We start from the raw sequence: 27,075 nt of genomic DNA on the forward strand, positions 1-27,075 counted from the left end.
GAAGAGCCTTGTGAAGACACTAGATGGTGAAGAAGCTAGAGACCGCTTCGCCGGCAGCACTAGCAGGGCTGCAGCAACTCTTTTTTCAAGGGCTCTACAAAGTGTTGGTTAATGTTTATAGGCATATTAAGTTATTTGAGAAGGAGCATATATCTTCCCACAAATGCAGGGGAGGAATGGAGGGGCAGAGACTGTCAGAGTTCACAAAGACATGTTAACCCTTTATCAAACTCTGTCACTTTGAGCCCAGAAAAGCATAAGAAACTGATCCCACAGTCTTTGCTCCTTCAGCACCATTTGGATAAGCAGAATGATGGAAAATATCACTGAATCAATATTCCAGAAGAGTAAAGACTATGAAAAACTAATTCTTATCACTATTTCTACAGGTATGGGGAGTTTAGATCAAATAGTTTTAAACATGAGCCTGTACTGCTTTGGAATTTCTGTAAGACTAGTTCGATAATAGAATTACAATTAAAAAAGCCTTAAAAATAGTGAGAACTAATAGCGCAAAGTGAACTTCACATTAGTCAGTTCACACAGGTCTTTCTTTAAAGCAAGTTATCAACACCTTGTTTTTAATCACATTGAAAAGGGAGATAGCACCTGGAGTTTTCTGGCACCCCAGATGGGACAGCTGCGAAGCCTGGCCCAGACCGTCTTGCCGGATGCTGGTGGGGAGAAGCTGCTCCCCAGATTCCAGTGCGAACCTACCTATTGTTCAGAGTCTCCATGAGTAATGTCCTCATCCAGAGCAGGTAAGCGACTCAAAGGTGCAACACATGATAAAGAGACATTGCATGGAGTATGGTAACAATAGGTGAAAGTGTTTTATAAGCTTTGTGCACATTTGGACAGTGATGACTTGAGTGCATGAAAGCGTGGTTGGTAGAGAATGTTGTTTTCAAGTAACAATATGGGAGCAGGACAAGGGCCAGGACAATGTGTGGAGGTTTCCCCTTGCTCCCCATTAGGATGCATCCTGAAAACACTGGAATAAGTTTGGTGGAGGTCCCCTTATAAGGGGAAAATTAAAGGAATAGTACACCCAGTGACGGCCAAAGTATAAATTGGAGGATGAGGAAAAATGGCCAGAGATGGGGACTTTGAAAAAAACACAGTTTTGTAACTCATGTTTTGCAGAAGGCTGGATAAATGGGATGAAATCCCATAGGTGGATTTGTTCCTTACTGTAAGAAACGATCATGAAACAAGAAAAAAATGTAAACTGTTGGTATCAGATTCAAATTTATTAATAACAATGGAGGATAGAAAGGAATTGCCTTGATGTCGCTCTGCTTGTCGTATTGGAAAAAAATATTTGAAAACGGAGGATAAAAAAGATGATGTGCAGTTGTTGGTTTCCCTAGGCAAAGATCAGGATAGCATTGTTGAAAGCAAGGAAAAGGGGAACTGAAGTATTTAACCCCACTGCAGGCAGAACTCAGGTGCAACAGAATCCTGTGATTCAGGCTCCACACTGCGCCAGGCAGTAGGATCAGATGGAACACCTGTATATGTGAAAGCTCCTTCTTCAACCTCAGATTTAATGAACTGGAAGGAGTCTGATGGGTCATATTGAGAAAATCTGGAGAAAATGTATGATAGTTGCAAACCATAATCCAGATTGGAATGATGTGCAGGTGTTGCTAAACATTTTGGTTCTGCCTGAGGGAGAGAGAACAGTGCTGGAAAAAGCTCAGGAGGAGACTGAGAGGCTGAGGGACTGTTGTGAGAGTGTCAATCTGAATATAATACTCTGATTTTGCCTGTTAAACAGCCACATTCACAGGAATACCATTTAGTAAAAGATCTGAGAGCTATTAATTAAATAGTGACTGATATACATCCAGAGGCACCCAACGCTTACACTTTGTTAACAACGATAGTTGATTCAGATGTTTAATGGACTTAAAAGATGCCTTCTTCTGCATTCCACTGGAAGAACTTAGTCAGAAACTGTTTGCCTTTGAATGGGAAAGCCCTCCAGTAGGGCGCAAAATGCAGCTGTGCTGGACAGTACTTCCTCAAGGATTCAAGAACAGTCCTACAACCTTTGGTAATGTACTGGCAAAAGAAGCAGAGCAATGGCAACATAAGAAGACTACAACTACCTTGTTACAATATGTAGATGGTATCTTGTTGGGGGCAGACACGCCTGAAGAATGTAAAGAGACAACTGTCAGTCTACTGAACTTTCCGGGGTTAGCAGCATCCAGAGTGTCACAAACGAAAGCAGAAATTATGCAGAAAAATGTGATTTATCTTGAATTTGAGATATCCCAAGGAGAAAGAAAACTAGGAGTTGAAAGAAAGGAGGCAATTTGTCAAATCACTGCCCCCAAATCGAAAAGAGAACTCAGGTGATTTCTAGGGATGGGCAGATGGTGTCATCTGTGGATACCTAATTTTGGATGGATGGCCAAACCTTTGTATGAAGCTGTCAAAGGATCAGGAGAGTTACTGGAATGGACTCCAGAATGCCCAAAAAGATTTGATGGAATAAAAATTACTGTCATGAGTGCTCCTGCCTTAGGTCTCCCAAATTTAACAAAACCTTTTAAACTTTACGTGCATGAGAGAGGACATCAGGAACTGGGAGTGCTTGTACAAATGTTGGGGGATTGGAGAAAACCACTAGCTTACTTTTCAAAACAGTTGGACAAGGTAGGCTCTGGATGGCCAGGATGTCTGAGAGCAGTGGCAGCTGCTGTATTGTTCATATAAGAGGCACGAAAATTGACAGAAAATTACTGTTTATGTGCCACATACTGTTGCAGCAGTACTGGACAGAAAGGACACCACTGGTTATCCCTGAGCAGGATGGTGCTATTAATACCAAGCAGTACTGCTGCAGCAAGAGGATATAGCAATGAAAGTATCCAGTGCATCGTTGTTACCTTTGCATAAGAAAGAAGAATTGGCACGATTGTTTACAGACTATTGAACAGGTATACTCCAGTCATTCAGACCTGAAGCATACTCCTTTACAGAATCCCAGCTGGGAGCTGTTTACTGATGGAAGCAGCTCCATTGTGAAAGGAGAACGGAAGGTTGGATATGCCGTTGTCACCCTAAAAGAAGAAATAGAGACACAAGCACTGCCAGTAAGCACATCCTATCAGAAAGCTGAATTAATTGCTTTTAAACACAAGCTCTGGAATTATCAGAAGGAAAGTGGGCTAATGTCTATACTGACTCGAAATACAAGCTCATGGTGCAATTTAGAGAAAGTGGGTTGTTATCTTTGCAGGGGAATCCTATAAAATGCAGTGAAGAAATTATGAAATTACTTGAGGCCATTAATAAACCTAAAGAAAGAGCAGTGATACACTGCAAAGCACATTGATCCGGACAAACTGATGTGATTATAGGAAATAGAAAAGCAGATGAGGCTGCAAAAAGAATTGCTTTTTTTAAAGAACTTTAAAAATCAACGCCCCTAAATAGACAGAAAAAAGAAAACAAGTTGGCCGAACCATTAAAATGCATAAACACTGCCAAAGGATGGTGAGTAACCCCGGCTGGACAATGTGTGGTAACTCCACAAATAATGAGGGAGTTAATGGAGAGAACCCGTAAGAGTACACATAAGCTGTAAAGGCATATGCTGTAGGAATCAATATGATTGCCAAAAGTGTTACACAACGATGTGAAATTTGTATCAAAAATAATCCTAAAATGCAAAGGAGATCCCCTCCCAGAGAGGTGAAGAGATTTTATGCCTGGGGAATGCTGGCAAACTGATTTTTCCAAAATACCTAATTGAAATGGATATACGTATTTGTTGGTAACTGTTGATGCTTTTTCAGGATGGCCTGAAGCTTTCTCATGTGGCAACAATAAAGCAAGAAATTCAACTGACGTTTAGGGTAACAGAAGGATTCTCTTCAGATTGTTGCAGAAATAGTTCAAGAAGTGTCAAGATTTTTACAGATTAGGGGGGATTTGCACACTCCATGCAGGCTGCAGTCTAGCGGAAAAGTGGAGAGGATGAATCAGACAACAAAGAGGCAGACTGGAAAATTGTGTCAGGGAACCCAGATGAAGTGGACATAGGTTTTGCCTCTACCATTATTAAGAATTAGAATAACTCCTAGAGTTAGAGAAGGAGTTCTACCATTTGAAATTTTGTGTGGGAAACATTACACTGCAAATTTAACAAGGAAGGAAACCCAAATGCATCTTAAATGTGATGAGATTTTGAGTGATTACCTCTTGTCTTTGGCAAGAGTTCTCACCTCTCTCCTGTGCGAGGAGGCACTACAGACATGGCCGTGGGGCTCCGGAGGCCCATGGCCGTGCCCCCCAGCAGGTGGGTGTCACCCAGAGTGGGGCAGGTGGGACAGGGAGAGGCACCAGGAGAAGGGGGAGAAAGCAGCACCCAGAGATGGGGTCAGAGAAATAGCAATTTATTGTCTTTTCCTTGAAAAAAGACATGCTGCAGCCCTGCTAGTGCTGCCGGTGGGGCGGCCTCTTGCAGGGCTGTGGAGAGTCCTGGGGGCCGGGGGCCCTCCTCTTCGGGGGACGCCGGGACCCCCCAGTTGAGCGGTCCCTGCCGTGGTTGGGGGAGGAGGGGCTGTGGCTGCAGCCCTGGGCAGAGAGATCTGCCACCGCCGCCTGCCCCAACTCCTCCTGGGGCTGCTCCTGCTGTGCCGGAACAGGAGCAGATGGAGGGTGGCTGGGACCCCCGTGGAGGGCAGCTTCCAAGGTGCTGGCTTCCTCCTCCCCTTCAGAGCTTTCAGGGATACTGGAGGAGTTTGGGCTGGAGTCAGGAGACACCTCCCGGGAGGTGGTGGGGCTGGGGCTGGATGCGGGGCTGTTGTGCTCCCTCCTGGCAGCGTAGGAGATCAGCATCCTCCAGGCCTTATGGCTGCACTGGCGCACGATGACATCGATGAGGCCGTGCACCAGCAGTGCCGTGTGTTCCTGGAGGCTGTGCTGCAGCAGCTGGACAATGGGCTCTTCATCCAGACCACAGATACACAGGGCGTGCAGGACCAGCTTTTCTGTTGTCACTGCCAGCCACCACTGTTCCTCATAGATTCTCTCCAGCTCCTGGCGCAGCCAGGGCAGTGCAGGGGAAAGAAGATGACGGTTTTCTTGGAAAAGCAATGCCCAGACCTCGGGCAGGAAGCCACCCACGGTAGCCCTCTCGTCTGTCCCCGCAGCCCCCTGCTCTTCCAGGAACGGCCTTCCCTGCGGAGAGGACGGAGGGGATGCCGCAGGGCGATGGGGGCTGCCGTTGGCCATATGGCCGGGAGCTCTGCCTGCCTGGCTGCTGGCCACTGATGGCTGTGCGGGGAGCGTGATGACCTGCTCTAGGTAGTCATCTCTTCCCCTCACAGAAAACCTGACCTTCTCCATCAGGCCTCTGCAGAGTGGGCAGCTCGATGTCCTTTTTGCCCACCGCAGGACGCAGCCCAGGCAGAACTGGTGTTGGCATGGCTGCACAAAGGCGACGTCCTTCAGAGCATCCTGGCAGATGGGGCAGATCGACTCTCTCCCAGCGGCCATGTCCGTGCTCTGCGGCAGGTTTGGGGAGAGCCGAGGATGAGGAGCTGCTTCCCCTTGCTGGCGTCACACGCTGGCTGCAAAATGCAGAGAGGCCCCAGTCACTCGCTGTCCCAGGGAAGAGAGGGGAATGGAGGGGCAGAAGAAATGCCCAGGCCCCTCATGAAGGACACCCTCCAGCTTCCCGAGTCGCTTCGCCCACCCTGGGACGACGTTTCCCCACACAGCTCACCTCTGCTGCCACAAGCACCTGGCAGTGCCCAGCTGCCTGACCCAGGCAGGGCTGGGGAAACTCAGGGGATGGCTCCGGGATGGGCACCGAGAGCTGCCGATGGCAGCCCCCGAAGCACCACCCAGCACCGGGAGCAGCCTCGCTCGACCCTCCAGACCTCGCAGGCACGCTCAGCAGGAGTCCAGGCACGAACCAGACTAGGCTGGGCTCTGCCGGCGCCCGAATATAAGCAGTGAGGGACGTGAGGTCACAGTCCATCGCTCGCTGACATCACAGCCCACTGCTTGGTGATGTCACAATGGGACGTCTGCCCCCGCGTCACTCACGCCTCCACACACACCTCTGGGACTACTGCAACCCCACTTCCCACTCCCTCTTCTCACCAGTGTCTTCTGCTTGCCATCGGCATTTCATGCCAGTCACCAAGGCCTTGGCTGTGTCTTCTGTGCAGCCCCCTCAGATGCCCCTTGTTGAGGTCTGAAATCAGCCGGCAGCCGGACGCCATGTGGCCGGCGGTTCACCTCCCCGCTCCCCGGTGAAATAGGGGAGGGACAAAAAAAGGAGAATTCGTAGGTTGAATAAAAAGAACCAGTTTACTAAATATAACAAGAGAACCACAGTAGCAATAGTGAGTCCAAAAAGTAACGGGTAAAATGCAGCAGTGGCTTACCGAGCGCGGCAACAGCCCCCCACAGCAACAACACGGCCCGACGGGAAAATGGCGCGAATCCGAGCGAGAGCCCACCCACACCTATTTCCGGGCATGACATCACATGGTATGAAATACTCCAATGAAAGTTAACTCCATCCTGGTCGAAACCAGGACAGTCTCCACCCCTTATTCCATACCATTGACATTATGCTCAGGTTTCCAAATACACCTTAGGGAATCACACCCCCCCTTTTTTCCCAGGTCTCACAGATATCATTCCCTCAGTCTATGGGCCATCCTTCCACAATGTCTGCTGAGTTCATAACTTTGGGTTCCATCTGTCATGACAGTCTATAAGGCTGGAGGGATGAGGCGGAGTTGGCTCAGTCAGTGGAGCAGGAGGCTTTGGATGTGGCACGGGAATGTTGCAAGGCACCAATTGCAATAACAGGGTTATTTGGCAGCCCGGTTCATTGGCTATTCTCACCTAAAATCAAATCTCCCTGAGGCACACATCGGACCTCTCTATCCCTCTGCATTACCCACCAAGTGCACCCATGTCCTTGGGCAAAAGTAATCCCATGCATGGGTTTACCTTTACCCAATGCAGGAGTAACCCAGATGGCCTTCCCCAACATATTGCTAATGCGCACTATGGGGGCTTTATCCCCATCCACGGTATGTAGGAGATTTGATTGAGTTGGGCCAGCCTAGTTGGCAGATCCTCTGGTATTGACTAACCAGGTGACTTTTGCTAAATGCACATCCCAGTGTTTGAAAGTTCCACCACCCATCCTTTCTGTGTTTGGTAACATGTATAGCACTAGGAGAAGATAATGGGCTTTTAAAATTCCACTTTATTAGTTATACTTCTTTATGAAAAACCTGGGGGCATAATTCTGCTCTCGTCTGCTCTTTCTCCCTGCTTCTAACACTGTTTTCTGTTTGACTTATTTCTGTGGTAAGAGACGTCTAACACAACTCTAGATTCATTAGAGGCTTTTGTGTGGATTTACCTTCAGATGCCATCAAAGTGTGCCTCTTAATCATTATTCTTGATGTGCAAACGTTTCATGCCTTTGCTTTCTGCCTAATTTGGCTCTTCACAGGAACAAGCCATACTAGTGGAGAAATCCACTAATGGAGTAATCCACCAGTAAGGGGAGCATCACCTATTGTCAATGATTATTTAAAACTACGTCTTAGCAATACTCATTATCGTTACTGAGTTATTTTCCTCAACCACTGAGTTAGTCTTTATGCATTTACAACTGATGAGTGCTAATTCTGCTTGTCAGTAAGACCATAGACATGTTCCTTGAAGTGATTGAAATCTTCAAACTTCACCTGATTTCTCATTGTTAAAACCAGATTAAACTTCCTTTTCTGAACAGTTCAGTGGAGGAGCTCTCTGCCAGGGTGAGATGAAACCAAGAGTTTAACACGGGCCCTAAATGAGACAGATGCAAAGTCTTTTTCTCACATACCTCCCATCGATTTCCATGGTTGTCAAATCAAGTTACAGCAAAGCGAAGTTATGGTATATGCATACTGATCATGTTCCTGATCTTGACTGAGTAGTGTTGGGAGACATGAGTGGCAGCAGTGACTCATCTCAGCTTAGGAAGGAAATACTCCGGCTACCTGACAGTAGCAGCTCTCAAAAGGTTTATTATTTGTACTAAAAAATCCATGTTACAAACCTCAGGGCAAGATCTTATGTAAGCATAAGGTGGTTTTATTTTGCAACGCTTCCAAGCAGATTGATTTGACCCACTCACATCTTCTCCCCCACCGACTGACAAGAACAGGGACAAGTGTACGTGGTCTGTTCAGCATCACTGGTGTGCAACACAGCAATTTTAAGCAATTCAACTGCCTTGTTTATCCGTGGCTTGAGTTTCTTAGCATTACAGGCTTTGTTGGTGGGCTAGCGGGAAAAGGAGTGACACAGGGGGTATGCTGTAGCCTTGTTGCCATCCTCCTGTTTTCAAGATGCAGAGTCCTCTGCTGGTAAGTCATCTGCGATGTGGTTTTACAAAAGTGCAGAAACTAATCTTTATAGGAACACCATGTTCCTGATTTTCACTGCTGTTAACTGTGTGTTTGGTTATCAATACAGGCCACTGAACAGGACTTCATCAACATTTTCATAGCTTGTATCATCGTGAGACACTGTCCAGATTGGAGTGCAGCGAACAAGTTGCGATCCAGCAGGATGCCATCCCTTCAACAGCCTGTACTGTTCAGGTATGTGTTTTGTAGCTGAATGCATTTGGTTGGTGTGCTCCCACAGGAAGGATGTCACAACCCCCTGGGAGCCATGTGTGACAGGGCATGGTTAGTGATCAGCTGTGTATCTGAGAGGTCTCCACATGGTGGAGTGTTCATTTTGTTTTCTTTAAGTTGTATGAAGAAACAGCAGAATTTTCCACTGAGGACCCTATGTACTCATTATATGACACTCTACATAACCTGGGCTGTAATATGTATGAAAAACTTCTTTTGTTGCATTTGTTTTGGCTTCTGAGTGTTTAGCAGTGACATATTGTTTATATTAGCAAACAACTTTATGCAAACTTGTTTCTGCTAAGGAAAAGAAAGAGATGAAGAAGAGGAAAATTCAGTCAGTTGAAACAGGATTAGATTGCAAGTGGATGCTAATTTGCTCTTCTAATTAGTCATGAGCTGGTTCTGATTCAAAACCCATATAAGTGCATTAGTGCAGTCAGAGTGAATATTCTTTGGTTTGCTAGTTTATGCTCATCACTGCAGGAGTGACACTGACGGTTTCGCTTCAAAGGTGGCTGACATTCAGTGAGCGACTTGTGTTCATGCTGACCTGGCTGCAAGGACTCCTGCCTCAACTTTTTCACAGAGGCTGCTGGAAATAACTCCATAGCAACTTTGGAAGTGATGGAGCAGGCTGCAGATTTCTGTAAAATAATAGAAAATCAATTTTACAGATAGGGAGATTGAAGTAAGGGAAGTTGAAAAGACCTGCTCAGGTCAGAGAGGCAGTCAGCATTGGTCTGGGAACTTTCAGCCTCACATACACGGTAGTGCCTACAGGACAACATGCTCCAGACAGCAATGTGAGGCACAGGACAGTGAGGTTTGAGCCTCAGTTCCCCCTGCCCCAGGTAGAGGGATCTCACCTTTAGTTCTCCTCCCAGCCATCACTTAATTTTCTGGGAAGCACAGAATGAACTAGACTCTCACATTTCCTCTGTTGCAAAGACCCTCTGGTGACTCTCTGGCCTGTGCCTGCTAGCACAGTTTCTGATCACCCCTAGAATACAAGTGATACAAACAATTTGAGTTTGAGGTCTATGTCTTTTCCAGTTCTGTTGCTACCTACAAAGAAATGTTTGAGGTGGTTTTCAAATTAATGAACCCTATGAAGCGTTCACTACTTGGATATACACAGACCAAACATCCATTTGTAACTCGATGTGTTTTCTCAAGGATACTTTGTAAAATTCTCTCTAGGTGTTTGTGCCTTCAGACTGTCCAACTCAGTGAGCTTTTTTGATGCTTTTTATGCAGTGGTAGCACAATGAGGGATTTTTGTTTGATACCTTATTTCATTCAACTCAGTAAACATACTCCATTAAATGAAACCACATGGTAGATTCCGGAGCTGTCAGAAAAGACTACAGACCTACTTTCACAACAGCAATTTCTCAGAATTCAGGAGAGAGAGAAATAATAACCATTAACAAGAAATAAAATACTACGCATATCTAAAAAGACATAAAAATATGCTCCCTTTAACTACTGGATATTTTTATATGCAACAGAAATACTGACTCTAGGCAGCAGTGTTGTGTGGCTTTGGAAAGATTCTACATGAGCATCCTGACAGTCTACCTCAGGCCCTGTGCTGTCTCACAGTACTTACCTACCACATCCCCTGATAAGGTGGTGAAACAACCAATTCTGGAAACCATTTCCAGGCCTGTGAAGGACAAGAAAACCATCAGGAGTATTCAGCATGGATTCACCAAGGAGAAGTCACGCTTAACCAACCCGCTAACCTTCTACAATGACATGGCTGGTTTGGTAGATGAGGGGAGAGGAGTGGATATTGTCTGTCCTGATGTCAGTAAAGCTTTCTACAGTGTCTCTCAAAACATCCTCAGAAACAAGCTGTTGATGTATGGTCTGGATGAACAGATGGTGAGGAGGATTGAAAACTGGAAGGATGGCTGGGCTCAGAGGTGTGTGACCAGTCTAGCTGGAGGCCAGTAACTAGTGGTGTACCCCAGGGGTCAACACTGGGTCCGGTCCTGTTTAACATCTTCATTAATGATCTAGATGATGGGACAGAGTGCACCCTCAGCAAGCTTACAGATGACACAAAACTGGTGTCTGGTACACCAGAAGGTTGTGCTGCCATCCAGAACGACATTGACAGGGTGGAGAAATGGGCCAACAAGAACCTCAAGCAGTTCGATATGGAGAAGTGCAAAGTCTTGCACCTCAGGAGGAACAACCTCAGGCACCAAGACATGCTGGGGCAGTCTGGCTAGAAAAGACCTCTGCAGAGAAGGCTTTGGGGTTTTGATGAACACCAAGTTCAGCATGAGCCAGTAATACACCCTTGCCACAAAGAAGGCAAACAGTGTCCTGGGCTGCATTAGGAGGAGTGTGGCTGGCAGGTCAAGGGAAGTGATCCTTCCCCTCTGCTCAGCACTGGTGAGACCACACCTGGAATACTGTGTCCAGTGCTGGGCTCCTCCATCAAAGAGGGACGTGAACATACTGCAGAGAGTCCCAACAAAGGGCCACTGAGATGATTAAGGTACTGGAGCATCAATCTTGTGAGGAAAGGCTGAGAGAGTTGGGACTGTTCAGCTTGGAGAAGAGCAAACTCAGAGCAGGAAATGATGACTGTATGTAAACATCTGATGCGGGGGAGGGGTGTGTACAAAGAAGATGGAACCCAGCTCTTTTCAGTGGTGCCTAGTGACAGGACAAGAGGCAACAGGCATAAACTGAAACACAGGAGGTTCCCTCTGCACATGTGGAAGCACTTTTTCACTGTGAGGGGGACCAAGCACTGGCACAGGTTGCCCAGAGAGCTGGTAGTCTCCATCCTTGAAGATACTCAAAAGCCATCAGGACATGGTCGTGGGCAGCCAGCTGTAGGTGTCCCTACTTGAGCAGGGGGATTGGACCAAATGACCTCCAGAGGTTCCTTCCAACAACAACCACTTGTGATTGTATCAGGAGTCCAGATCCTATTACTGGTTTTGTAGCTGTTCTCCATAGTTAAGTGATTTCTGTGCCTCAGTAATGTGGAAATACTAGTATTTCCTTTGTCACCATCACAGCTGAAAAGTAATATGTATATTACAGATAGTGTAAAAGACAGGAACTAACCTCCTAAGCCTAGATCCAGCAATTGACTTCAGCAAGTGCATAACCTGAAGTACTATAGCAGTCCAGAAAAAATCATGAGAGTAGATAACATTCATCCTTCTTGAGTTGAGGAAGTATTTAAAAACTGCAACTGTGCAATAGTAAAGAAATCCCTTGCTCTAATTTTTATGATGTATATTACAACTTTCTAACATACACACCTACTTTTCTGTCAACAAAATCATAAGGATTTCAGTCCACAAACTAGTAATCTCTACCAGGTTAGATCGGTGGTGCATCTGCCCTAGTACTCTGTTTCTGATGGTAGCAGAAGGGGAAGATATTTAGGCAGAGCATGTGACCCTGCCCAGTATCTGCAGTCCATTACCCTTTGATTCCCCAAGACCCGTAGCTGTTGAACTGGGACAGAAGAAATACATGCTTGCCAAGCCTTTCTGTATCTGTTTTTAGACCTGCTGCCTGTGAATTAGCCTAATCCCTTTTTGGATGAGCTGCTACTCCCTGCCTTCACAGGCTCCTGGGATAGCAGCTTCGAGAAGACTGACACCCCCTGTGCAAAACAGTATTTTACCTTTATCTGTTTCAAATTGCTTTCTTCGTGTAGGACTCCCCATACTTCTCAGATTTCACTGAGAGGTGGAGTTTGGCATCTACCTGATCCACAGACCTTTCCCCCCGTTTTTCAGCAGGAGTACAAGAATCCCTGAATGTGGTATATTTTTTGATCTATTTTCTCTGCTCCATAGTTAAAATTAGTTGTACGTTTCTTATTAGAGAACAGCCCATGTGAAAAAAACCCCTCTTGCATTTACATGCAAGTAATGCACCACTCCAGACCAAATCCTGTATGGCCTCTTCTCTTGGGGGCTTCAGGACTAATTGTCTTAGGCAGCCGTCATTTATTGCACCTACAGATGTTCTCTCTGCACTTCATTCTTCAGAAGTCATTGATCCAGTAGTAGATGGAGCTGAAGATGGACCAAAAGAACAAGCTCTGACCCTGGAGCCTCACATCTAGACATTGCACAATGCCTGCTGCCTTTGAGCCCAGCAGCAGGTTGTACTTTAATTTCACAAGCCCAGTTACCCAGCTCTAATAAGAGAACCTCCTGCCAGCACCAGCTGCTTCTTGCTGTCCCTTGCACTCTCTGCTGCCTCCAAGGTGCACTGTGGTCCCAGCTGGAGGATGGGTCTCACCTAGGAAACTCAGGCAGTCCGAGGAGGGCAAAGTCTGCAGAGGATCTTTGAGGCTGGATTTCCTTTTCTTCTTTATGTGTGAAAAGTGCAGAAAAGTGTAGAAAAGTGCAAAGCAATCACGTCTCAACAGGAGTCTTACAGCTCAGCCACAGGGCAGGCAAAAGTTCGGGCAATGGAGTTTGGAAACACCCAAGCCAAATTCAACATATACACCAGTCCTGAGGGTGTCCAAGTCTGGGTGTTTAATGTCTCCAAGTCTGGGTGTTTAATGTCTTTGCATCAACCTGCAGACAGGCTACATCATGCAAAAACTGTCCTTCAACTGTAAGATCTTTTTGGTGCATTCTGAGATCCAGGGCTTGTCTCAGCATTGCCCCTACTCTTGTGGAAGTTAGAGACAAGGAACAGCACCTGCTATAGAGCTTCCTTGGTTTCAGGCAAAACCAATTGTGAGGACAGCCCCGAAACACCTCTCAAAGCAAGCACAGAGGATCTAATCTGTGTGCAGAGCTGTGATGGGGCTGCACAGCACCAAACAGGTACCTGGGTGCACCTGGGGCTGTGATGGCTCTGAGTCTTTCAGAATTCCCTCGTTTCCCCTTTATCTTCTATCACTGACTTGTTTCAGATCTGCTGAGGGTTTTCCTTTTGTCTGCTACCTGGGGAACATTCACTGAGACTTGACAGCTTTTATTTTATGGCAGGCCTTTCATTTGCTATTGAGTGCTGAAGGCACCCCCTGTGGTTGCTGGAGGATGTCCCCTGAGCTCTTCTGGAATACATGCTCATTTTGTGGTTGATGCATCTGCAGGAGTTGAGATTTAGTGATCCAGGTAGTCCATGTTTCTTTGTTGCCATGTTCCGAGGAGTTCAGTGACCGTGGATGGCTCTGTGTGCCATGACAAGTGTCCTTGAGGGACCAGGACCCGCAGAGGAGGAGGCACATCCAGATGGTCCAAGTGCCAGGCTAGCCCTGATCTCCTGGTGTTTTTGTTATAACTTCAGAACTACTTTTTGTCTAAGCTTACTGGGAATTTGGGCTATGTCAGTATGCGCCATAGGTATCACAAGGGTGGAGGGGTTTATCGTTATCATCATATGGCAAAAGCTCTTCTGGGCTTTCTCTATCTAAACATCCCGAGTCAGTGAGAGTGTCAAACGACAGTTTATATTCACCAAGCACAGATCTCCTTACTACAGTTCAGTGTTTGGTTTGGCAGTAAATGGAAATCACAGGAAGAAATAAAGTTCCTGCAGTGATTTCAGGCTGCTGAAATTCTCAAATTACACGAGACATCTCAGCCTTCACATTTTTGAATACCTTCCACTGCAGAACCTGGGTCCTGTCGCCCATAGGCATTGGTTTTCTTTATGCATTTGTAAACAAGGTACGTTACCAATGCGTTTATTAGCACTCGCTGCTTTGAACCCGTCATCCTCACCTGTATGAAACATTGCCTGTATGACTTTCACAACTTCAATATTTCTATTTAGTTTGTGAAATTAATTGGATTCTTTTATCACGCACTAGTGTCAGGATTTATAGCACCTCCTGTGACCAGCAGGTCAAGAGAGGTGATTCTCGCCCTCTGCTCTGCTCTCGTGAGACCCCACCTGCAGTGCTGCGTTCAGCTCTGGGGTACCAACATCAGAAGGACATGGACCTGCTTGAGTGGGTCCAGAGGAGGCCACGAAGGTGACCAGGGGGCTGGAGCACCTCCCGTGTGAGGACAGGCTGAGAGAGTTGGCGGTGTTCATCTGGAGAAGAGAAGGCTCCGGGGAGACCTTAGAGTGGCCTCCCAGGACTTAAAGGGGGCTACAGGAAAGATGGGGAGGGACTCTCTATCAGGGAGTGTAGGGATAGGACAAGGGGTAACAGTTTTAAACTGAAGATTTAGGTTAGATGCAGGGAAAAAGTTCTTCACTGTGAGGATGGTGAGACACTGGAACAGGTTTCCCAGAGAAGCTGTGGCTGCCCCCTCCCTGGCAGTGTTCAAGACAAGGTTGGACGGGGCTCTGAGCAACCCGGTCTGGTGGAAGGGGTCCTTGCCCATGGCAGAGGGTTGGAACTAGGCGATCTTTAAGGTCCCTTCCAACCCAAACCGTTCTATGATTCTATGAACGTTCAGTCCTACAGAGATGAGCAGAAGGTAGGCGGAAGTGTCTCTGTCTTGACGTTCATGAAGTGTATTGATTTACACTTGCAGACATGTGCCATTCATCCTACATCTTTATCTCAGTAAATTCAATGTACTTCTTTCTTCACTCTCTTCTCCAAGCAAGTGCATCAGTAAAATCACTGCTTCCAGCCCAGTGTGCAGAAGCAATCCTATTTTATAGCAGTCCTGCATGTGCACAAGGTCATGAGAAAATGTTATGGAAGGGAAACAGATTTTCCAGGCCCAACCCTACAGAGTGCTGTGGACTTCCAGGACACCCAAAAGTGTTTTCCTCTTCCATTGACTGCAGTGGGTGTAGGACTTTTGGCAGCCTAGAGCCTCAACTTTCAAGGCTTTGGGTTTTACAGTATAACTAAGGGGAGCTTTCAGTTTTTGATTATTCTTATGTACGAGTATGGTAATCTGTAAGAAGGTGTTTTCCAAAATGAAATTCTGGCAAGACAAAACTTCATTTCAATACCTTGATTCAGACATCTTGTCATGTGATCTGTTCCAGTGTAGTGTAAAGAACACTTTATAATGGAAACTGAATTACAATGTTTTGACTGGCATGCTTTTTCCAGTGCTTTTAAATGTCATGTTTGTATTTTGAAATGCCATTCCAGGGTTGTATCTGTGGGATTAAAGGCCGGTTTGATGTGAGGCAGAGTATTTCACAGGTCCCAGCACCTCCTGGTTGTTACCATACTCTATTTTTCAGGTTTCCTTTCCATAACAGCCTACTGTTCTTCCAACCACCATCCACCCTTTGACAAATGGTCCTTCTAATTTCCCTTGGGGCAATTTTCATTGAATTCCTCATTATGGGTGTGCCAGCATGCACTAGAGAGATGGTGTGAATTACAGCTGCTATTTGCAGATTGTGCTGTGGACCCGTGCTGGGGGGCAGCAGCCACCAAAGGCCACCCACACCTCAGGAGAGGGAGTACCTCTTGCCCATGGGGACCAAGCTGGGCACTCTTCAAGCCTCCTAGTCCCAGCACACGGGCTCCTCTCCCCGCTCTTTCCTCTCTTTCTTTCTGCCTTCCTTCCCCCCTTCAGTCCTTCCCTCCTTCCCTTTCTTCCTCCCTCACTTTTCCTTCTTCTTTTCCCCCCCTCTTTCTGCCTCTGTTTCCCCCTTTTTTTTGTCCCTATTGAGGTACTTCTTGACACCCAGTGGTATTGTATTCTCTGAACACCAGAGCAAAAGGCAGGAAAATTTCTTCATGGAAACGGTTATCAAGCATTGGAACAGGCTGCCCAGGGGAGTGGTTGAGTCATCATCCCTGCCGGTATTTAAAAGACATGTAGATGTGGCAGTTAGGGACATGGTAATGGTGGACTTGGCAGTGCTAGGTTTAAGGTTGCTCAATAGCCCTAAAGGTCTTTTCCAACCTAAATGACTCCATGATTCTATGATTCTATGGTTCCAAGCTCTCTACAAATTGAATTGCCACATTTGTGAAGGATCAGGTAGGAGAGGGGAATGCACAGTTGCAAAGGAGTAGCCTTGTCTTTCTTAGAGATTTAAACCTGACAGAGACAAGTAGAAGAACCAAGTATGACAGGGCTCTGTATATAATGTACCTCGTGGAAATGTAAATCTCCTTAGACAAACGCATCTCATCTTGCTTGTAAACAAGAGGTGGTTGGACAGGACAAGCAAGGGTCAGCCAGTCCAACTGCCAGTGGCACAAGAGATCCTCGTCTCCAAGAATGCTCAGATACATCCCTGATACAAGGAGACAGATGATTTGGCTTTTTCCAACCTTTTTCTCCCCTAAGGAGCCAGAAGCCTTCTAGGGATCCATAAAAGATCCTGCCCTAATAATGACAACAATCAGGGCACAGGGACAGGCCAGGTGACAGTTTTGGTGCTGTCCTCCTCACTGAAGGGGGTCAGTGCAGGGAGAGAGCTGAGAAGGTGAGAAAACGTTCAGACTTACCCCCCCACCACCAGAGAACCAGAGATACAGCGCTCACTCACCGAAGCAGCAGGAGCTTTGTTTTAGAAGTTTCAGTTCATGCTGAATACGAACTAACCAACCTGCTCAGCCAGCACAGACTGAGATCAGGTATTTAAGGCTTAAGAAGGTGGGGTTGTTCAAACTCCCGTGATGTGCCCAGGGATTTCTCCCTAGGAGATATTCCCGTGGAGATGGTAAAAGAGAGGTAGGGAAACTCTCCTATTGCTTAAAAAGGCCCCTTCTCTCCCACCCTGGTTTCAAGCCATAGTTCACTTGATCGCTTCCCACTAATTGTACTACAGCAACCCAAGGAGAGCCTGGCTGGTGTGATTTACAGCTCCCTGCAAACTGCAGGCAAAGTGGCTTTGGGAGTATGGCAAGAAGAAGAGCAGAGAGACCTGCTCTTGCTCGGGTGGCCCAGCCAGTGTCCCACACCAGCACAGGGGGGATGACTGCAGCTCCATGACAGGATGGGTGTGCTCCACATTTTTGATGGGTTTGCCCCAAATGGTGTTTGTGCACCTATTCTTCCATTCTCTGTCCATCCTCAACATTATTTTGGAATGGGATGAGAGCAATAGGCATCTTTAATGAACTCGCTGAGCTAATGACTACACCATTAACATGTTGGTGTATCTGAAGATACAGCTAATACTGGAAAAGAAAACTCAAGTTCAAAGAGGATTTGCTTTTTAAACAGTCCACATAAATTTAGGATCTGTACCATTCATACACATTTTTATTGATTCAAACCATTGTGGAGCTTGAATGATCAGGAAGGGGCTTTCATTTGGTCATCAATGAAGGTGTAAATGCCTGAAGCTTGCTAGCAAAGGACCCTTCAAATTCTTAAGTCTTCCTATGGTTAGGACAACTTTTCAACAAAATTATGTAAGACAGAAGGAAAAGCCAAATATTGCTGCACACCCAGAGCCATGGGGACCATTAGTAAATTTTCAGTTGTACTTTATTCAGAGGACTAGATGCTGTAATTTTGTATATATCCTTGTCATTTGAGAGATGTTCTCAGGACACAAGCCTGTCCTTGTAAACATGCAGATGAAAGAACTGTTGCAAAAACAAATTGCAGAGAGAACTCCTTCCCCTACCACTAGATAGCAACAAGAGAAGCCATTTTACTGGGCAAGTAATACAGAAAAATTGTGCAGCCCTACAACTACAACCAAAGTGTCCTTGTGTCTATCACCCCCAATCCAGTGGGGCTGTAGAGAGGAAAAACTCTAATTTTAAAACCAAATCAGAAAAAAAAAATGGTGCAGAGACTGGCCTGAGATATCTGGATGTGTTTGTCTCTCCACTGACGTAGACGACAAGCATTGTGAATAGAAAACATGAGCTGCCACCTCACGAGATTTTAATGGGCAGACCCACATGACTGACTCACACAGCGCCCTTTCCTCTCACACAGTCAAAACTAACAGATAATGCTCTTCTAAAATAACAAAGAAGTGCTTGGCCTAATGACTCTCACCCTGGGCTGGCCACTGACCAACCAGGTCCTGCCTGCAAATCCCGGCATTGCCCAGGCAAAGGCTGCCAGGCGGGGGAGGCGTCATCCAGCCGCAGGCAGGCCACACTGCCTGCTCCCACCACGCGCCCCTCGCAGGAGACCTCTGCAAGGTGTTGGGAGTGAGGCTGAGACACACTCATGGGCACGCGTTGCAGGAGACCAACCTGGAGTAACATGGAAATGTCGAAGACAACAACAAGAAGCGGTATTTTCATTTTAATCCTGATGCCGTGTGCCTGAAAGGGCAGAAGACCCGAGGTGACATCACCAAGTGGTGGAGGCCGACGTCACCAAGCGGTGGACTGTGATGTCAGCGAGTCACAGACTGTGACCTCACGTCCCTCTCTGCTTCTCTTCAGCTGGCAGCAGAGCCCGGCCCAGTCTGGCTCATGCCTGGACTCCTGCCGAGCATGCCTGCGAGGTCTGGAGGGTCGAGCGAGGCTGCTCCTGGTGGTGCTTTGGGGGCTGCTGTCAGCAGCTCTCGGTGCCCATCCCGGAGCCATCCCCTGGGTTTCCCCAGCCCTGCCTGGGTCAGGCAGCTGGGCACCACTGGGTGCTTGTGGCAGTGGAGGTGAGCTGTGCAGGGAAGCGTCCCCCTGGGGTGGGCGAAGGGGGTCGGGAAGCTGGAGGGTGTCCTTCGTGAGGGGCCTGGGCATTTCTTCCTCCCCTCCATTCCCCTCTCCTCCACGGGACAGTGAGTGACCGGGGCCTCTCTGCATTGTGCAGCCAGCGTGTGACGCCAGCAAGGGGAAGCAGCTCCTCATCCTCGGCTCTCCCCAAACCTGCCGCAGAGCACGGACATGGCCGCTGGGAGAGAGTCGATCTGCCCCATCTGCCAGGATGCTCTGAAGGACGTCGCGTTTGTGCAGCCATGCCAACACCGGTTCTGCCTGGGCTGTGTGCTGCGGTGGGCAAAAAGGACATTGAACTGCCCACTCTGCAGAGGCCTGATGGAGAAGGTCAGGTTTTCTGTGAGGGGAAGAGATGATTACCTAGAGCAGGTCATCACGCCCACCGCACAGCCATCAGTGGCCAGCAGCCAGGCAGGCAGAGCTCCCGGCCATGTGGCAAACGGCAGCCCCCATCGCCCTGCGGCATCCCCTCCGTCCTCTCCGCAGGGAAGGCCGTTCCTGGAAGAGCGGGGGGCTGTGGGGACAGACAAGAGGGCTACCGTGGCTGGCGTCCTGCCTGAGGACTGGGCATTGCTTTTCCAAGAAAACCATCATCTTCTTTCCCCTGCACTGCCCTGGCTGCACCAGGAGCTGGAGAGAATCTATGAGGAACAGTGGTGGCTGGCAGTGACAACAGAAAAGCTGGTCCTGCACACCCTGTGTATCTGTGGTCTGGATGAAGAGCCCATTGTCCAGCTGCTGCAGCACAGCCTCCAGGAACACACGGCACTGCTGGTGCACGGCCTCATCGATGTCATCGTGCGCCAGTGCAGCCATAAGGCCTGGAGGATGCTGATCTCCTACGCTGCCAGGAGGGAGCACAACAGCCCCGCATCCAGCCCCAGCCCCACCACCTCCCGGGAGGTGTCTCCTGACTCCAGCCAGACCTCCCCCAGCATCCCTGGAATCTATGAAGGGGAGGAGGAAGTGAGCACCTTGGAAGCTGCCCTCCACGGGGGTCCCAGCCACCCTCCATCTGCTCCTGTTCTGGCAGAGCAGGAGCAGCCCCAGGAGGAGCCGGGGCAGGCGGCAGTGGCAGATCCCTCTGCCCGGGGCTGCAGCCACAGCCCCTCCTCCCCCAACCACGGCAGGGACCGCTCAACTGGGGGGTCCCGGCGTCCCCCGAAGAGGAGGGCCCCCGGCCCCCAGGACTCTCCACAGCCCTGCAAGAAGCCGCCCCGCTGGCAGCACTAGCAGGGCTGCAGCATGTCTTTTTTCAAGGAAAAGACAATAAATTGCTATTTCTCTGACCCCATCTCTGGGTGCTGCTTTCTCCCCCTTCTCCTGGTGCCTCTCCCTGTCCCACCTGCCCCACTCTGGGTGACACCCACCTGCTGGGGGGCACGGCCATGGGCCTCCGGAGCCCCAGGACCATGCCTGTAGTCCCTCCTCGCACAGGAGAGAGGTGAGAACTCTTGCCAAAGACAAGAGGTAATCACTCAAAATCTCATCACATTTAAGATGCATTTGGGTTTCCTTCCTTGTTAAATTTGCAGTGTAAGGTTTCCCACACAAAATTTCAAATGGTAGAACTCCTTCTCTAACTCTAGGAGTTATTCTAATTCTTAATAATGGTAGAGGCAAAACCTATGTCCACTTCATCTGGGTTCCCTGACACAATTTTCCAGTCTGCCTCTCTGTTGTCTGATTCATCCTCTCTACTTTTCCGCTAGACTGCAGCCTGCATGGAGTGTGCAAATCCCCCCTAATCTGTAAAAATCTTGACACTTCTTGAACTATTTCTGCAACAATCTGAAGAGAATCCTTCTGTTACCCTAAACGTCAGTCGAATTTCTTTTAATAAAATTTTTGCCACCTCTCTTGCTTTATTGTTGCCACATGAGAAAGCTTCAGGCCATCTTGAAAAAGCATCAACAGTTACCAACAAATACGTATATCCATTTCAATTAGGTATTTTGGAAAAATCAGTTTGCCAGCATTCCCCAGGCATAAAATCTCTTCACCTCTCTGGGAGGGGATCTCCTTTGCATTTTAGGATTATTTTTGACACAAATTTCACATCGTTGTGTAACACTTTTGGCAATCATATTGATTCCTACAGCATATGCCTTTACAGCTTCAATTAAAGCTTCAGCTCCCATATGTGTACTCTTACGGGTTCTCTCCATTAACTCCCTCATTATTTGTGGAGTTACCACACATTGTCCAGCCGGGGTTACTCACCATCCTTTGGCAGTGTTTATGCATTTTAATGGTTCGGCCAACTTGTTTTCTTTTTTCTGTCTATTTAGGGGCGTTGATTTTTAAAGTTCTTTAAAAAAAGCAATTCTTTTTGCAGCCTCATCTGCTTTTCTATTTCCTATAATCACATCAGTTTGTCCGGATCAATGTGCTTTGCAGTGTACCACTGCTCTTTCTTTAGGTTTATTAATGGCCTCAAGTAATTTCATAATTTCTTCACTGTATTTTATAGGATTCCCCTGCAAAGATAACAACCCACTTTCTCTAAATTGCACCATGAGCTTGTATTTCGAGTCAGTATAGACATTAGCCCACTTTCCTTCTGATAATTCCAGAGCTTGTGTTTAAAAGCAATTAATTCAGCTTTCTGATAGGATGTGCTTACTGGCAGTGCTTGTGTCTCTATTTCTTCTTTTAGGGTGACAACGGCATATCCAACCTTCCGTTCTCCTTTCACAATGGAGCTGCTTCCATCAGTAAACAGCTCCCAGCTGGGATTCTGTAAAGGAGTATGCTTCAGGTCTGAATGACTGGAGTATACCTGTTCAATAGTCTGTAAACAATCGTGCCAATTCTTCTTTCTTATGCAAAGGTAACAACGATGCACTGGATACTTTCATTGCTATATCCTCTTGCTGCAGCAGTACTGCTTGGTATTAATAGCACCATCCTGCTCAGGGATAACCAGTGGTGTCCTTTCTGTCCAGTACTGCTGCAACAGTATGTGGCACATAAACAGTAATTTTCTGTCAATTTTCGTGCCTCTTATATGAACAATACAGCAGCTGCCACTGCTCTCAGACATCCTGGCCATCCAGAGCCTACCTTGTCCAACTGTTTTGAAAAGTAAGCTAGTGGTTTTCTCCAATCCCCCAACATTTGTACAAGCACTCCCAGTTCCTGATGTCCTCTCTCATGCACGTAAAGTTTAAAAGGTTTTGTTAAATTTGGGAGACCTAAGGCAGGAGCACTCATGACAGTAATTTTTATTCCATCAAATCTTTTTGGGCATTCTGGAGTCCATTCCAGTAACTCTCCTGATCCTTTGACAGCTTCATACAAAGGTTTGGCCATCCATCCAAAATTAGGTATCCACAGATGACACCATCTGCCCATCCCTAGAAATCACCTGAGTTCTCTTTTCGATTTGGGGGCAGTGATTTGACAAATTGCCTCCTTTCTTTCAACTCCTAGTTTTCTTTCTCCTTGGGATATCTCAAATTCAAGATAAATCACATTTTTCTGCATAATTTCTGCTTTCGTTTGTGACACTCTGGATGCTGCTAACCCCGGAAAGTTCAGTAGACTGACAGTTGTCTCTTTACATTCTTCAGGCGTGTCTGCCCCCAACAAGATACCATCTACATATTGTAACAAGGTAGTTGTAGTCTTCTTATGTTGCCATTGCTCTGCTTCTTTTGCCAGTACATTACCAAAGGTTGTAGGACTGTTCTTGAATCCTTGAGGAAGTACTGTCCAGCACAGCTGCATTTTGCGCCCTACTGGAGGGCTTTCCCATTCAAAGGCAAACAGTTTCTGACTAAGTTCTTCCAGTGGAATGCAGAAGAAGGCATCTTTTAAGTCCATTAAACATCTGAATCAACTATCGTTGTTAACAAAGTGTAAGCGTTGGGTGCCTCTGGATGTATATCAGTCACTATTTAATTAATAGCTCTCAGATCTTTTACTAAATGGTATTCCTGTGAATGTGGCTGTTTAACAGGCAAAATCAGAGTATTATATTCAGATTGACACTCTCACAACAGTCCCTCAGCCTCTCAGTCTCCTCCTGAGCTTTTTCCAGCACTGTTCTCTCTCCCTCAGGCAGAACCAAAATGTTTAGCAACACCTGCACATCATTCCAATCTGGATTATGGTTTGCAACTATCATACATTTTCTCCAGATTTTCTCAATATGACCCATCAGACTCCTTCCAGTTCATTAAATCTGAGGTTGAAGAAGGAGCTTTCACATATACAGGTGTTCCATCTGATCCTACTGCCTGGCGCAGTGTGGAGCCTGAATCACAGGATTCTGTTGCACCTGAGTTCTGCCTGCAGTGGGGTTAAATACTTCAGTTCCCCTTTTCCTTGCTTTCAACAATGCTATCCTGATCTTTGCCTAGGGAAACCAACAACTGCACATCATCTTTTTTATCCTCCGTTTTCAAATATTTTTTTCCAATACGACAAGCAGAGCGACATCAAGGCAATTCCTTTCTATCCTCCATTGTTATTAATAAATTTGAATCTGATACCAACAGTTTACATTTTTTTCTTGTTTCATGATCGTTTCTTACAGTAAGGAACAAATCCACCTATGGGATTTCATCCCATTTATCCAGCCTTCTGCAAAACATGAGTTACAAAACTGTGTTTTTTTCAAAGTCCCCATCTCTGGCCATTTTTCCTCATCCTCCAATTTATACTTTGGCCGTCACTGGGTGTACTATTCCTTTAATTTTCCCCTTATAAGGGGACCTCCACCAAACTTATTCCAGTGTTTTCAGGATGCATCCTAATGGGGAGCAAGGGGAAACCTCCACACATTGTCCTGGCCCTTGTCCTGCTCCCATATTGTTACTTGAAAACAACATTCTCTACCAACCACGCTTTCATGCACTCAAGTCATCACTGTCCAAATGTGCACAAAGCTTATAAAACACTTTCACCTATTGTTACCATACTCCATGCAATGTCTCTTTATCATGTGTTGCACCTTTGAGTCGCTTACCTGCTCTGGATGAGGACATTACTCATGGAGACTCTGAACAATAGGTAGGTTCGCACTGGAATCTGGGGAGCAGCTTCTCCCCACCAGCATCCGGCAAGACGGTCTGGGCCAGGCTTCGCAGCTGTCCCATCTGGGGTGCCAGAAAACTCCAGGTGCTATCTCCCTTTTCAATGTGATTAAAAACAAGGTGTTGATAACTTGCTTTAAAGAAAGACCTGTGTGAACTGACTAATGTGAAGTTCACTTTGCGCTATTAGTTCTCACTATTTTTAAGGCTTTTTTAATTGTAATTCTATTATCGAACTAGTCTTACAGAAATTCCAAAGCAGTACAGGCTCATGTTTAAAACTATTTGATCTAAACTCCCCATACCTGTAGAAATAGTGATAAGAATTAGTTTTTCATAGTCTTTACTCTTCTGGAATATTGATTCAGTGATATTTTCCATCATTCTGCTTATCCAAATGGTGCTGAAGGAGCAAAGACTGTGGGATCAGTTTCTTATGCTTTTCTGGGCTCAAAGTGACAGAGTTTGATAAAGGGTTAACATGTCTTTGTGAACTCTGACAGTCTCTGCCCCTCCATTCCTCCCCTGCATTTGTGGGAAGATATATGCTCCTTCTCAAATAACTTAATATGCCTATAAACATTAACCAACACTTTGTAGAGCCCTTGAAAAAAGAGTTGCTGCAGCCCTGCTAGTGCTGCCGGCGAAGCGGTCTCTAGCTTCTTCACCATCTAGTGTCTTCACAAGGCTCTTCATGGCCTCTTGCAGGGCTGGGGAGAGTCTTGGGACTGTATAAATCAGCCTCTCCACACAGGTAGTGGCTGCAGCAGCAGACAAGCATTCAACCTGTTTTTTTTTTCCCTTTTGGGTCCAGAATTCCATCCGGAACAACCTCTCCTTGAACAAGTGCTTCATCAGGGTGCCTCGGGAGAAGGGCAAGCCAGGGAAAGGTGGGTTTTGGAAGCTTGACCCCCAATACACCAACCGGCTCAAGAACTGTGTCTCCAAAAAGAGGAGAATGACCCCAGTGCAGATCCACCCGGCCTTCACCAAAAGAGCCCAGCAAGAAGCAGAGTGCGTCACCAGCCCAGCTGCTTCGGCTTCCACCTCCAATAACATCCTCAACATTAATGTGGAGTTGTGGCAGCTGCTGGAAGAGTCTGAAGAAGTCACCGGCAACCTGAACTCCAATCCAGCAGGGCACAAGCGCAAGCAGGCCTCGCTCAAGCAGATGGCTAAGGAGCCTCAGCTTTCCAACCCTGCCTTGCTGAGCCAGGATGAGCAGACTGAGCTGGGATCACTGGAAGGGCACTTGGACTGGGAAGCCATCTTTGACACCAGCCTGACGGGAGAATTCTCCAGCCTGAAGGGAGAAGTCTCCATTTTGAGGATCTGGAGCTCACGCCTGCAAACAACCCACAACAGGCAACCTGGACTTGACAGGAGACGGGCAGCACATGGACTGTCCCCAGGGGCAGGGGCAGGTCCTCACCGAATCCAACCAGAACAACCTGGACTTTGAAACCTGGACGGCCACTTCCCTCCTGCAGCATCCCTGGGATGAAGAGACAGAAGATGACGTCTCCCACTCTCTCAACATGGAGCAGTTTTTTGACCCCAGTGATGCCTCTTTGTCAGCAGATGGAAGTGACTGGAGCAGTCTGGCATCTCTCATAAGCCCACACAGACTTTAGTAGGACGCTCCCCCCGTGCTGCTGGGACTCCCAAGGGACAAGATTTTCTAGAGACAGAGATATCTACATTGACTTTGACCAGCTGTATTGTAAGATTATTTACAGAAACACCAGGTGCAATAAATGACGGCTGCTAAGACAACTAGTCTTGCCATTGACATTACCGTGGCAGAGACCAGAGGTCATGCGCAGAAAGCAGTTCTAGCATCATCCACAAGGTTACATGTTCAGCACTTGGTACTCTGTGCTAGGCTCCCCGCAAACCATCAGGTAAGAAAGGGAAATTCAGCACTCTTCTTTCTATTTTGCCAGTGTGCAATATTTTCTTAAATTACATTGTGTGTAATTAAATTACATTGTGTGTAATTATTGAGCATGTATGTTCTTGTTAAGAGGCTTTGGGAAGTAGATATTTATGTGCCACCTGCAAACATGTTTTAGCAAGCTGCAGGTTTCTACAGAGATACGTGCCTTTATTGCCAGCCTAGGAGTGGAATATTTAGCACCAGCTAGAGTGAATAGTGCAAAGAGGCTGTAGATAGGTAGTCACTTAGGAATGTAAAATACTTAGAGTCAGTATGATTCCCAGGGTTCTGGGAATCTTTGATCTGCAGAATTGAAGGAGCCACAAACGAGTGAGTATACTGGGACAAAAAACACTTCTGGCAGTTCCTAACCCAGTGTGTTCCTTAAAGTCACACGGTTTCCACTTCTCATTTTGTGTTGCTTAGATTTACCTCAGAGACATATAGCAAGAATAATAACCAATCATCTGTTTTTTCTTCTCAATTCTAACTGACGTGCAAACACTCACCACAAATTTTCCAGTTTTTCCCACCATTACAGCTCACAAAAAGGCATGAAATGTACATAAAGGCCAGCATTGCAGGATTTTTCTTTTTTTTCCTCACTAACATCGCTGATGGAAGAAGAAAGTTGGCTCCCTAGTAATTACCTAGAGGCTTGTCCAGTAATATTTCCAGGCTAGTGGAAGCCATGAAGTTATATTCATCCTTAGAGAAGAAGAATGCAGTGATTAAACGGGATGAGAGTTTCAGTGATTTTTAAAGAAGCCTATTTAACAGATCTTGGATTTGGGTTTGATATTATGACAATGCATGTGT

At 46.7% G+C, this 27,075-nt stretch overlaps 1 protein-coding gene across 1 annotated transcript; it reads left to right on the plus strand.

Moving 5' to 3' along the window:
- The first annotated feature begins 8,428 nt into the window (after nt 1–8,428).
- LOC141918750 (forkhead box protein J1-B-like) lies at nt 8,429–25,951 on the plus strand. The gene is given in 5 exon segments (XM_074813615.1): nt 8,429–8,444; nt 8,536–8,651; nt 25,132–25,620; nt 25,623–25,665; nt 25,668–25,951. Coding segments are annotated over 5 exon segments (948 nt in total).
- The last annotated feature ends 1,124 nt before the right edge of the window (nt 25,952–27,075 follow it).

This window comes from Strix aluco, chromosome Z (assembly GCF_031877795.1).
Source record: "Strix aluco isolate bStrAlu1 chromosome Z, bStrAlu1.hap1, whole genome shotgun sequence".
NCBI classification, from domain to species: Eukaryota; Metazoa; Chordata; class Aves; order Strigiformes; family Strigidae; genus Strix; species Strix aluco.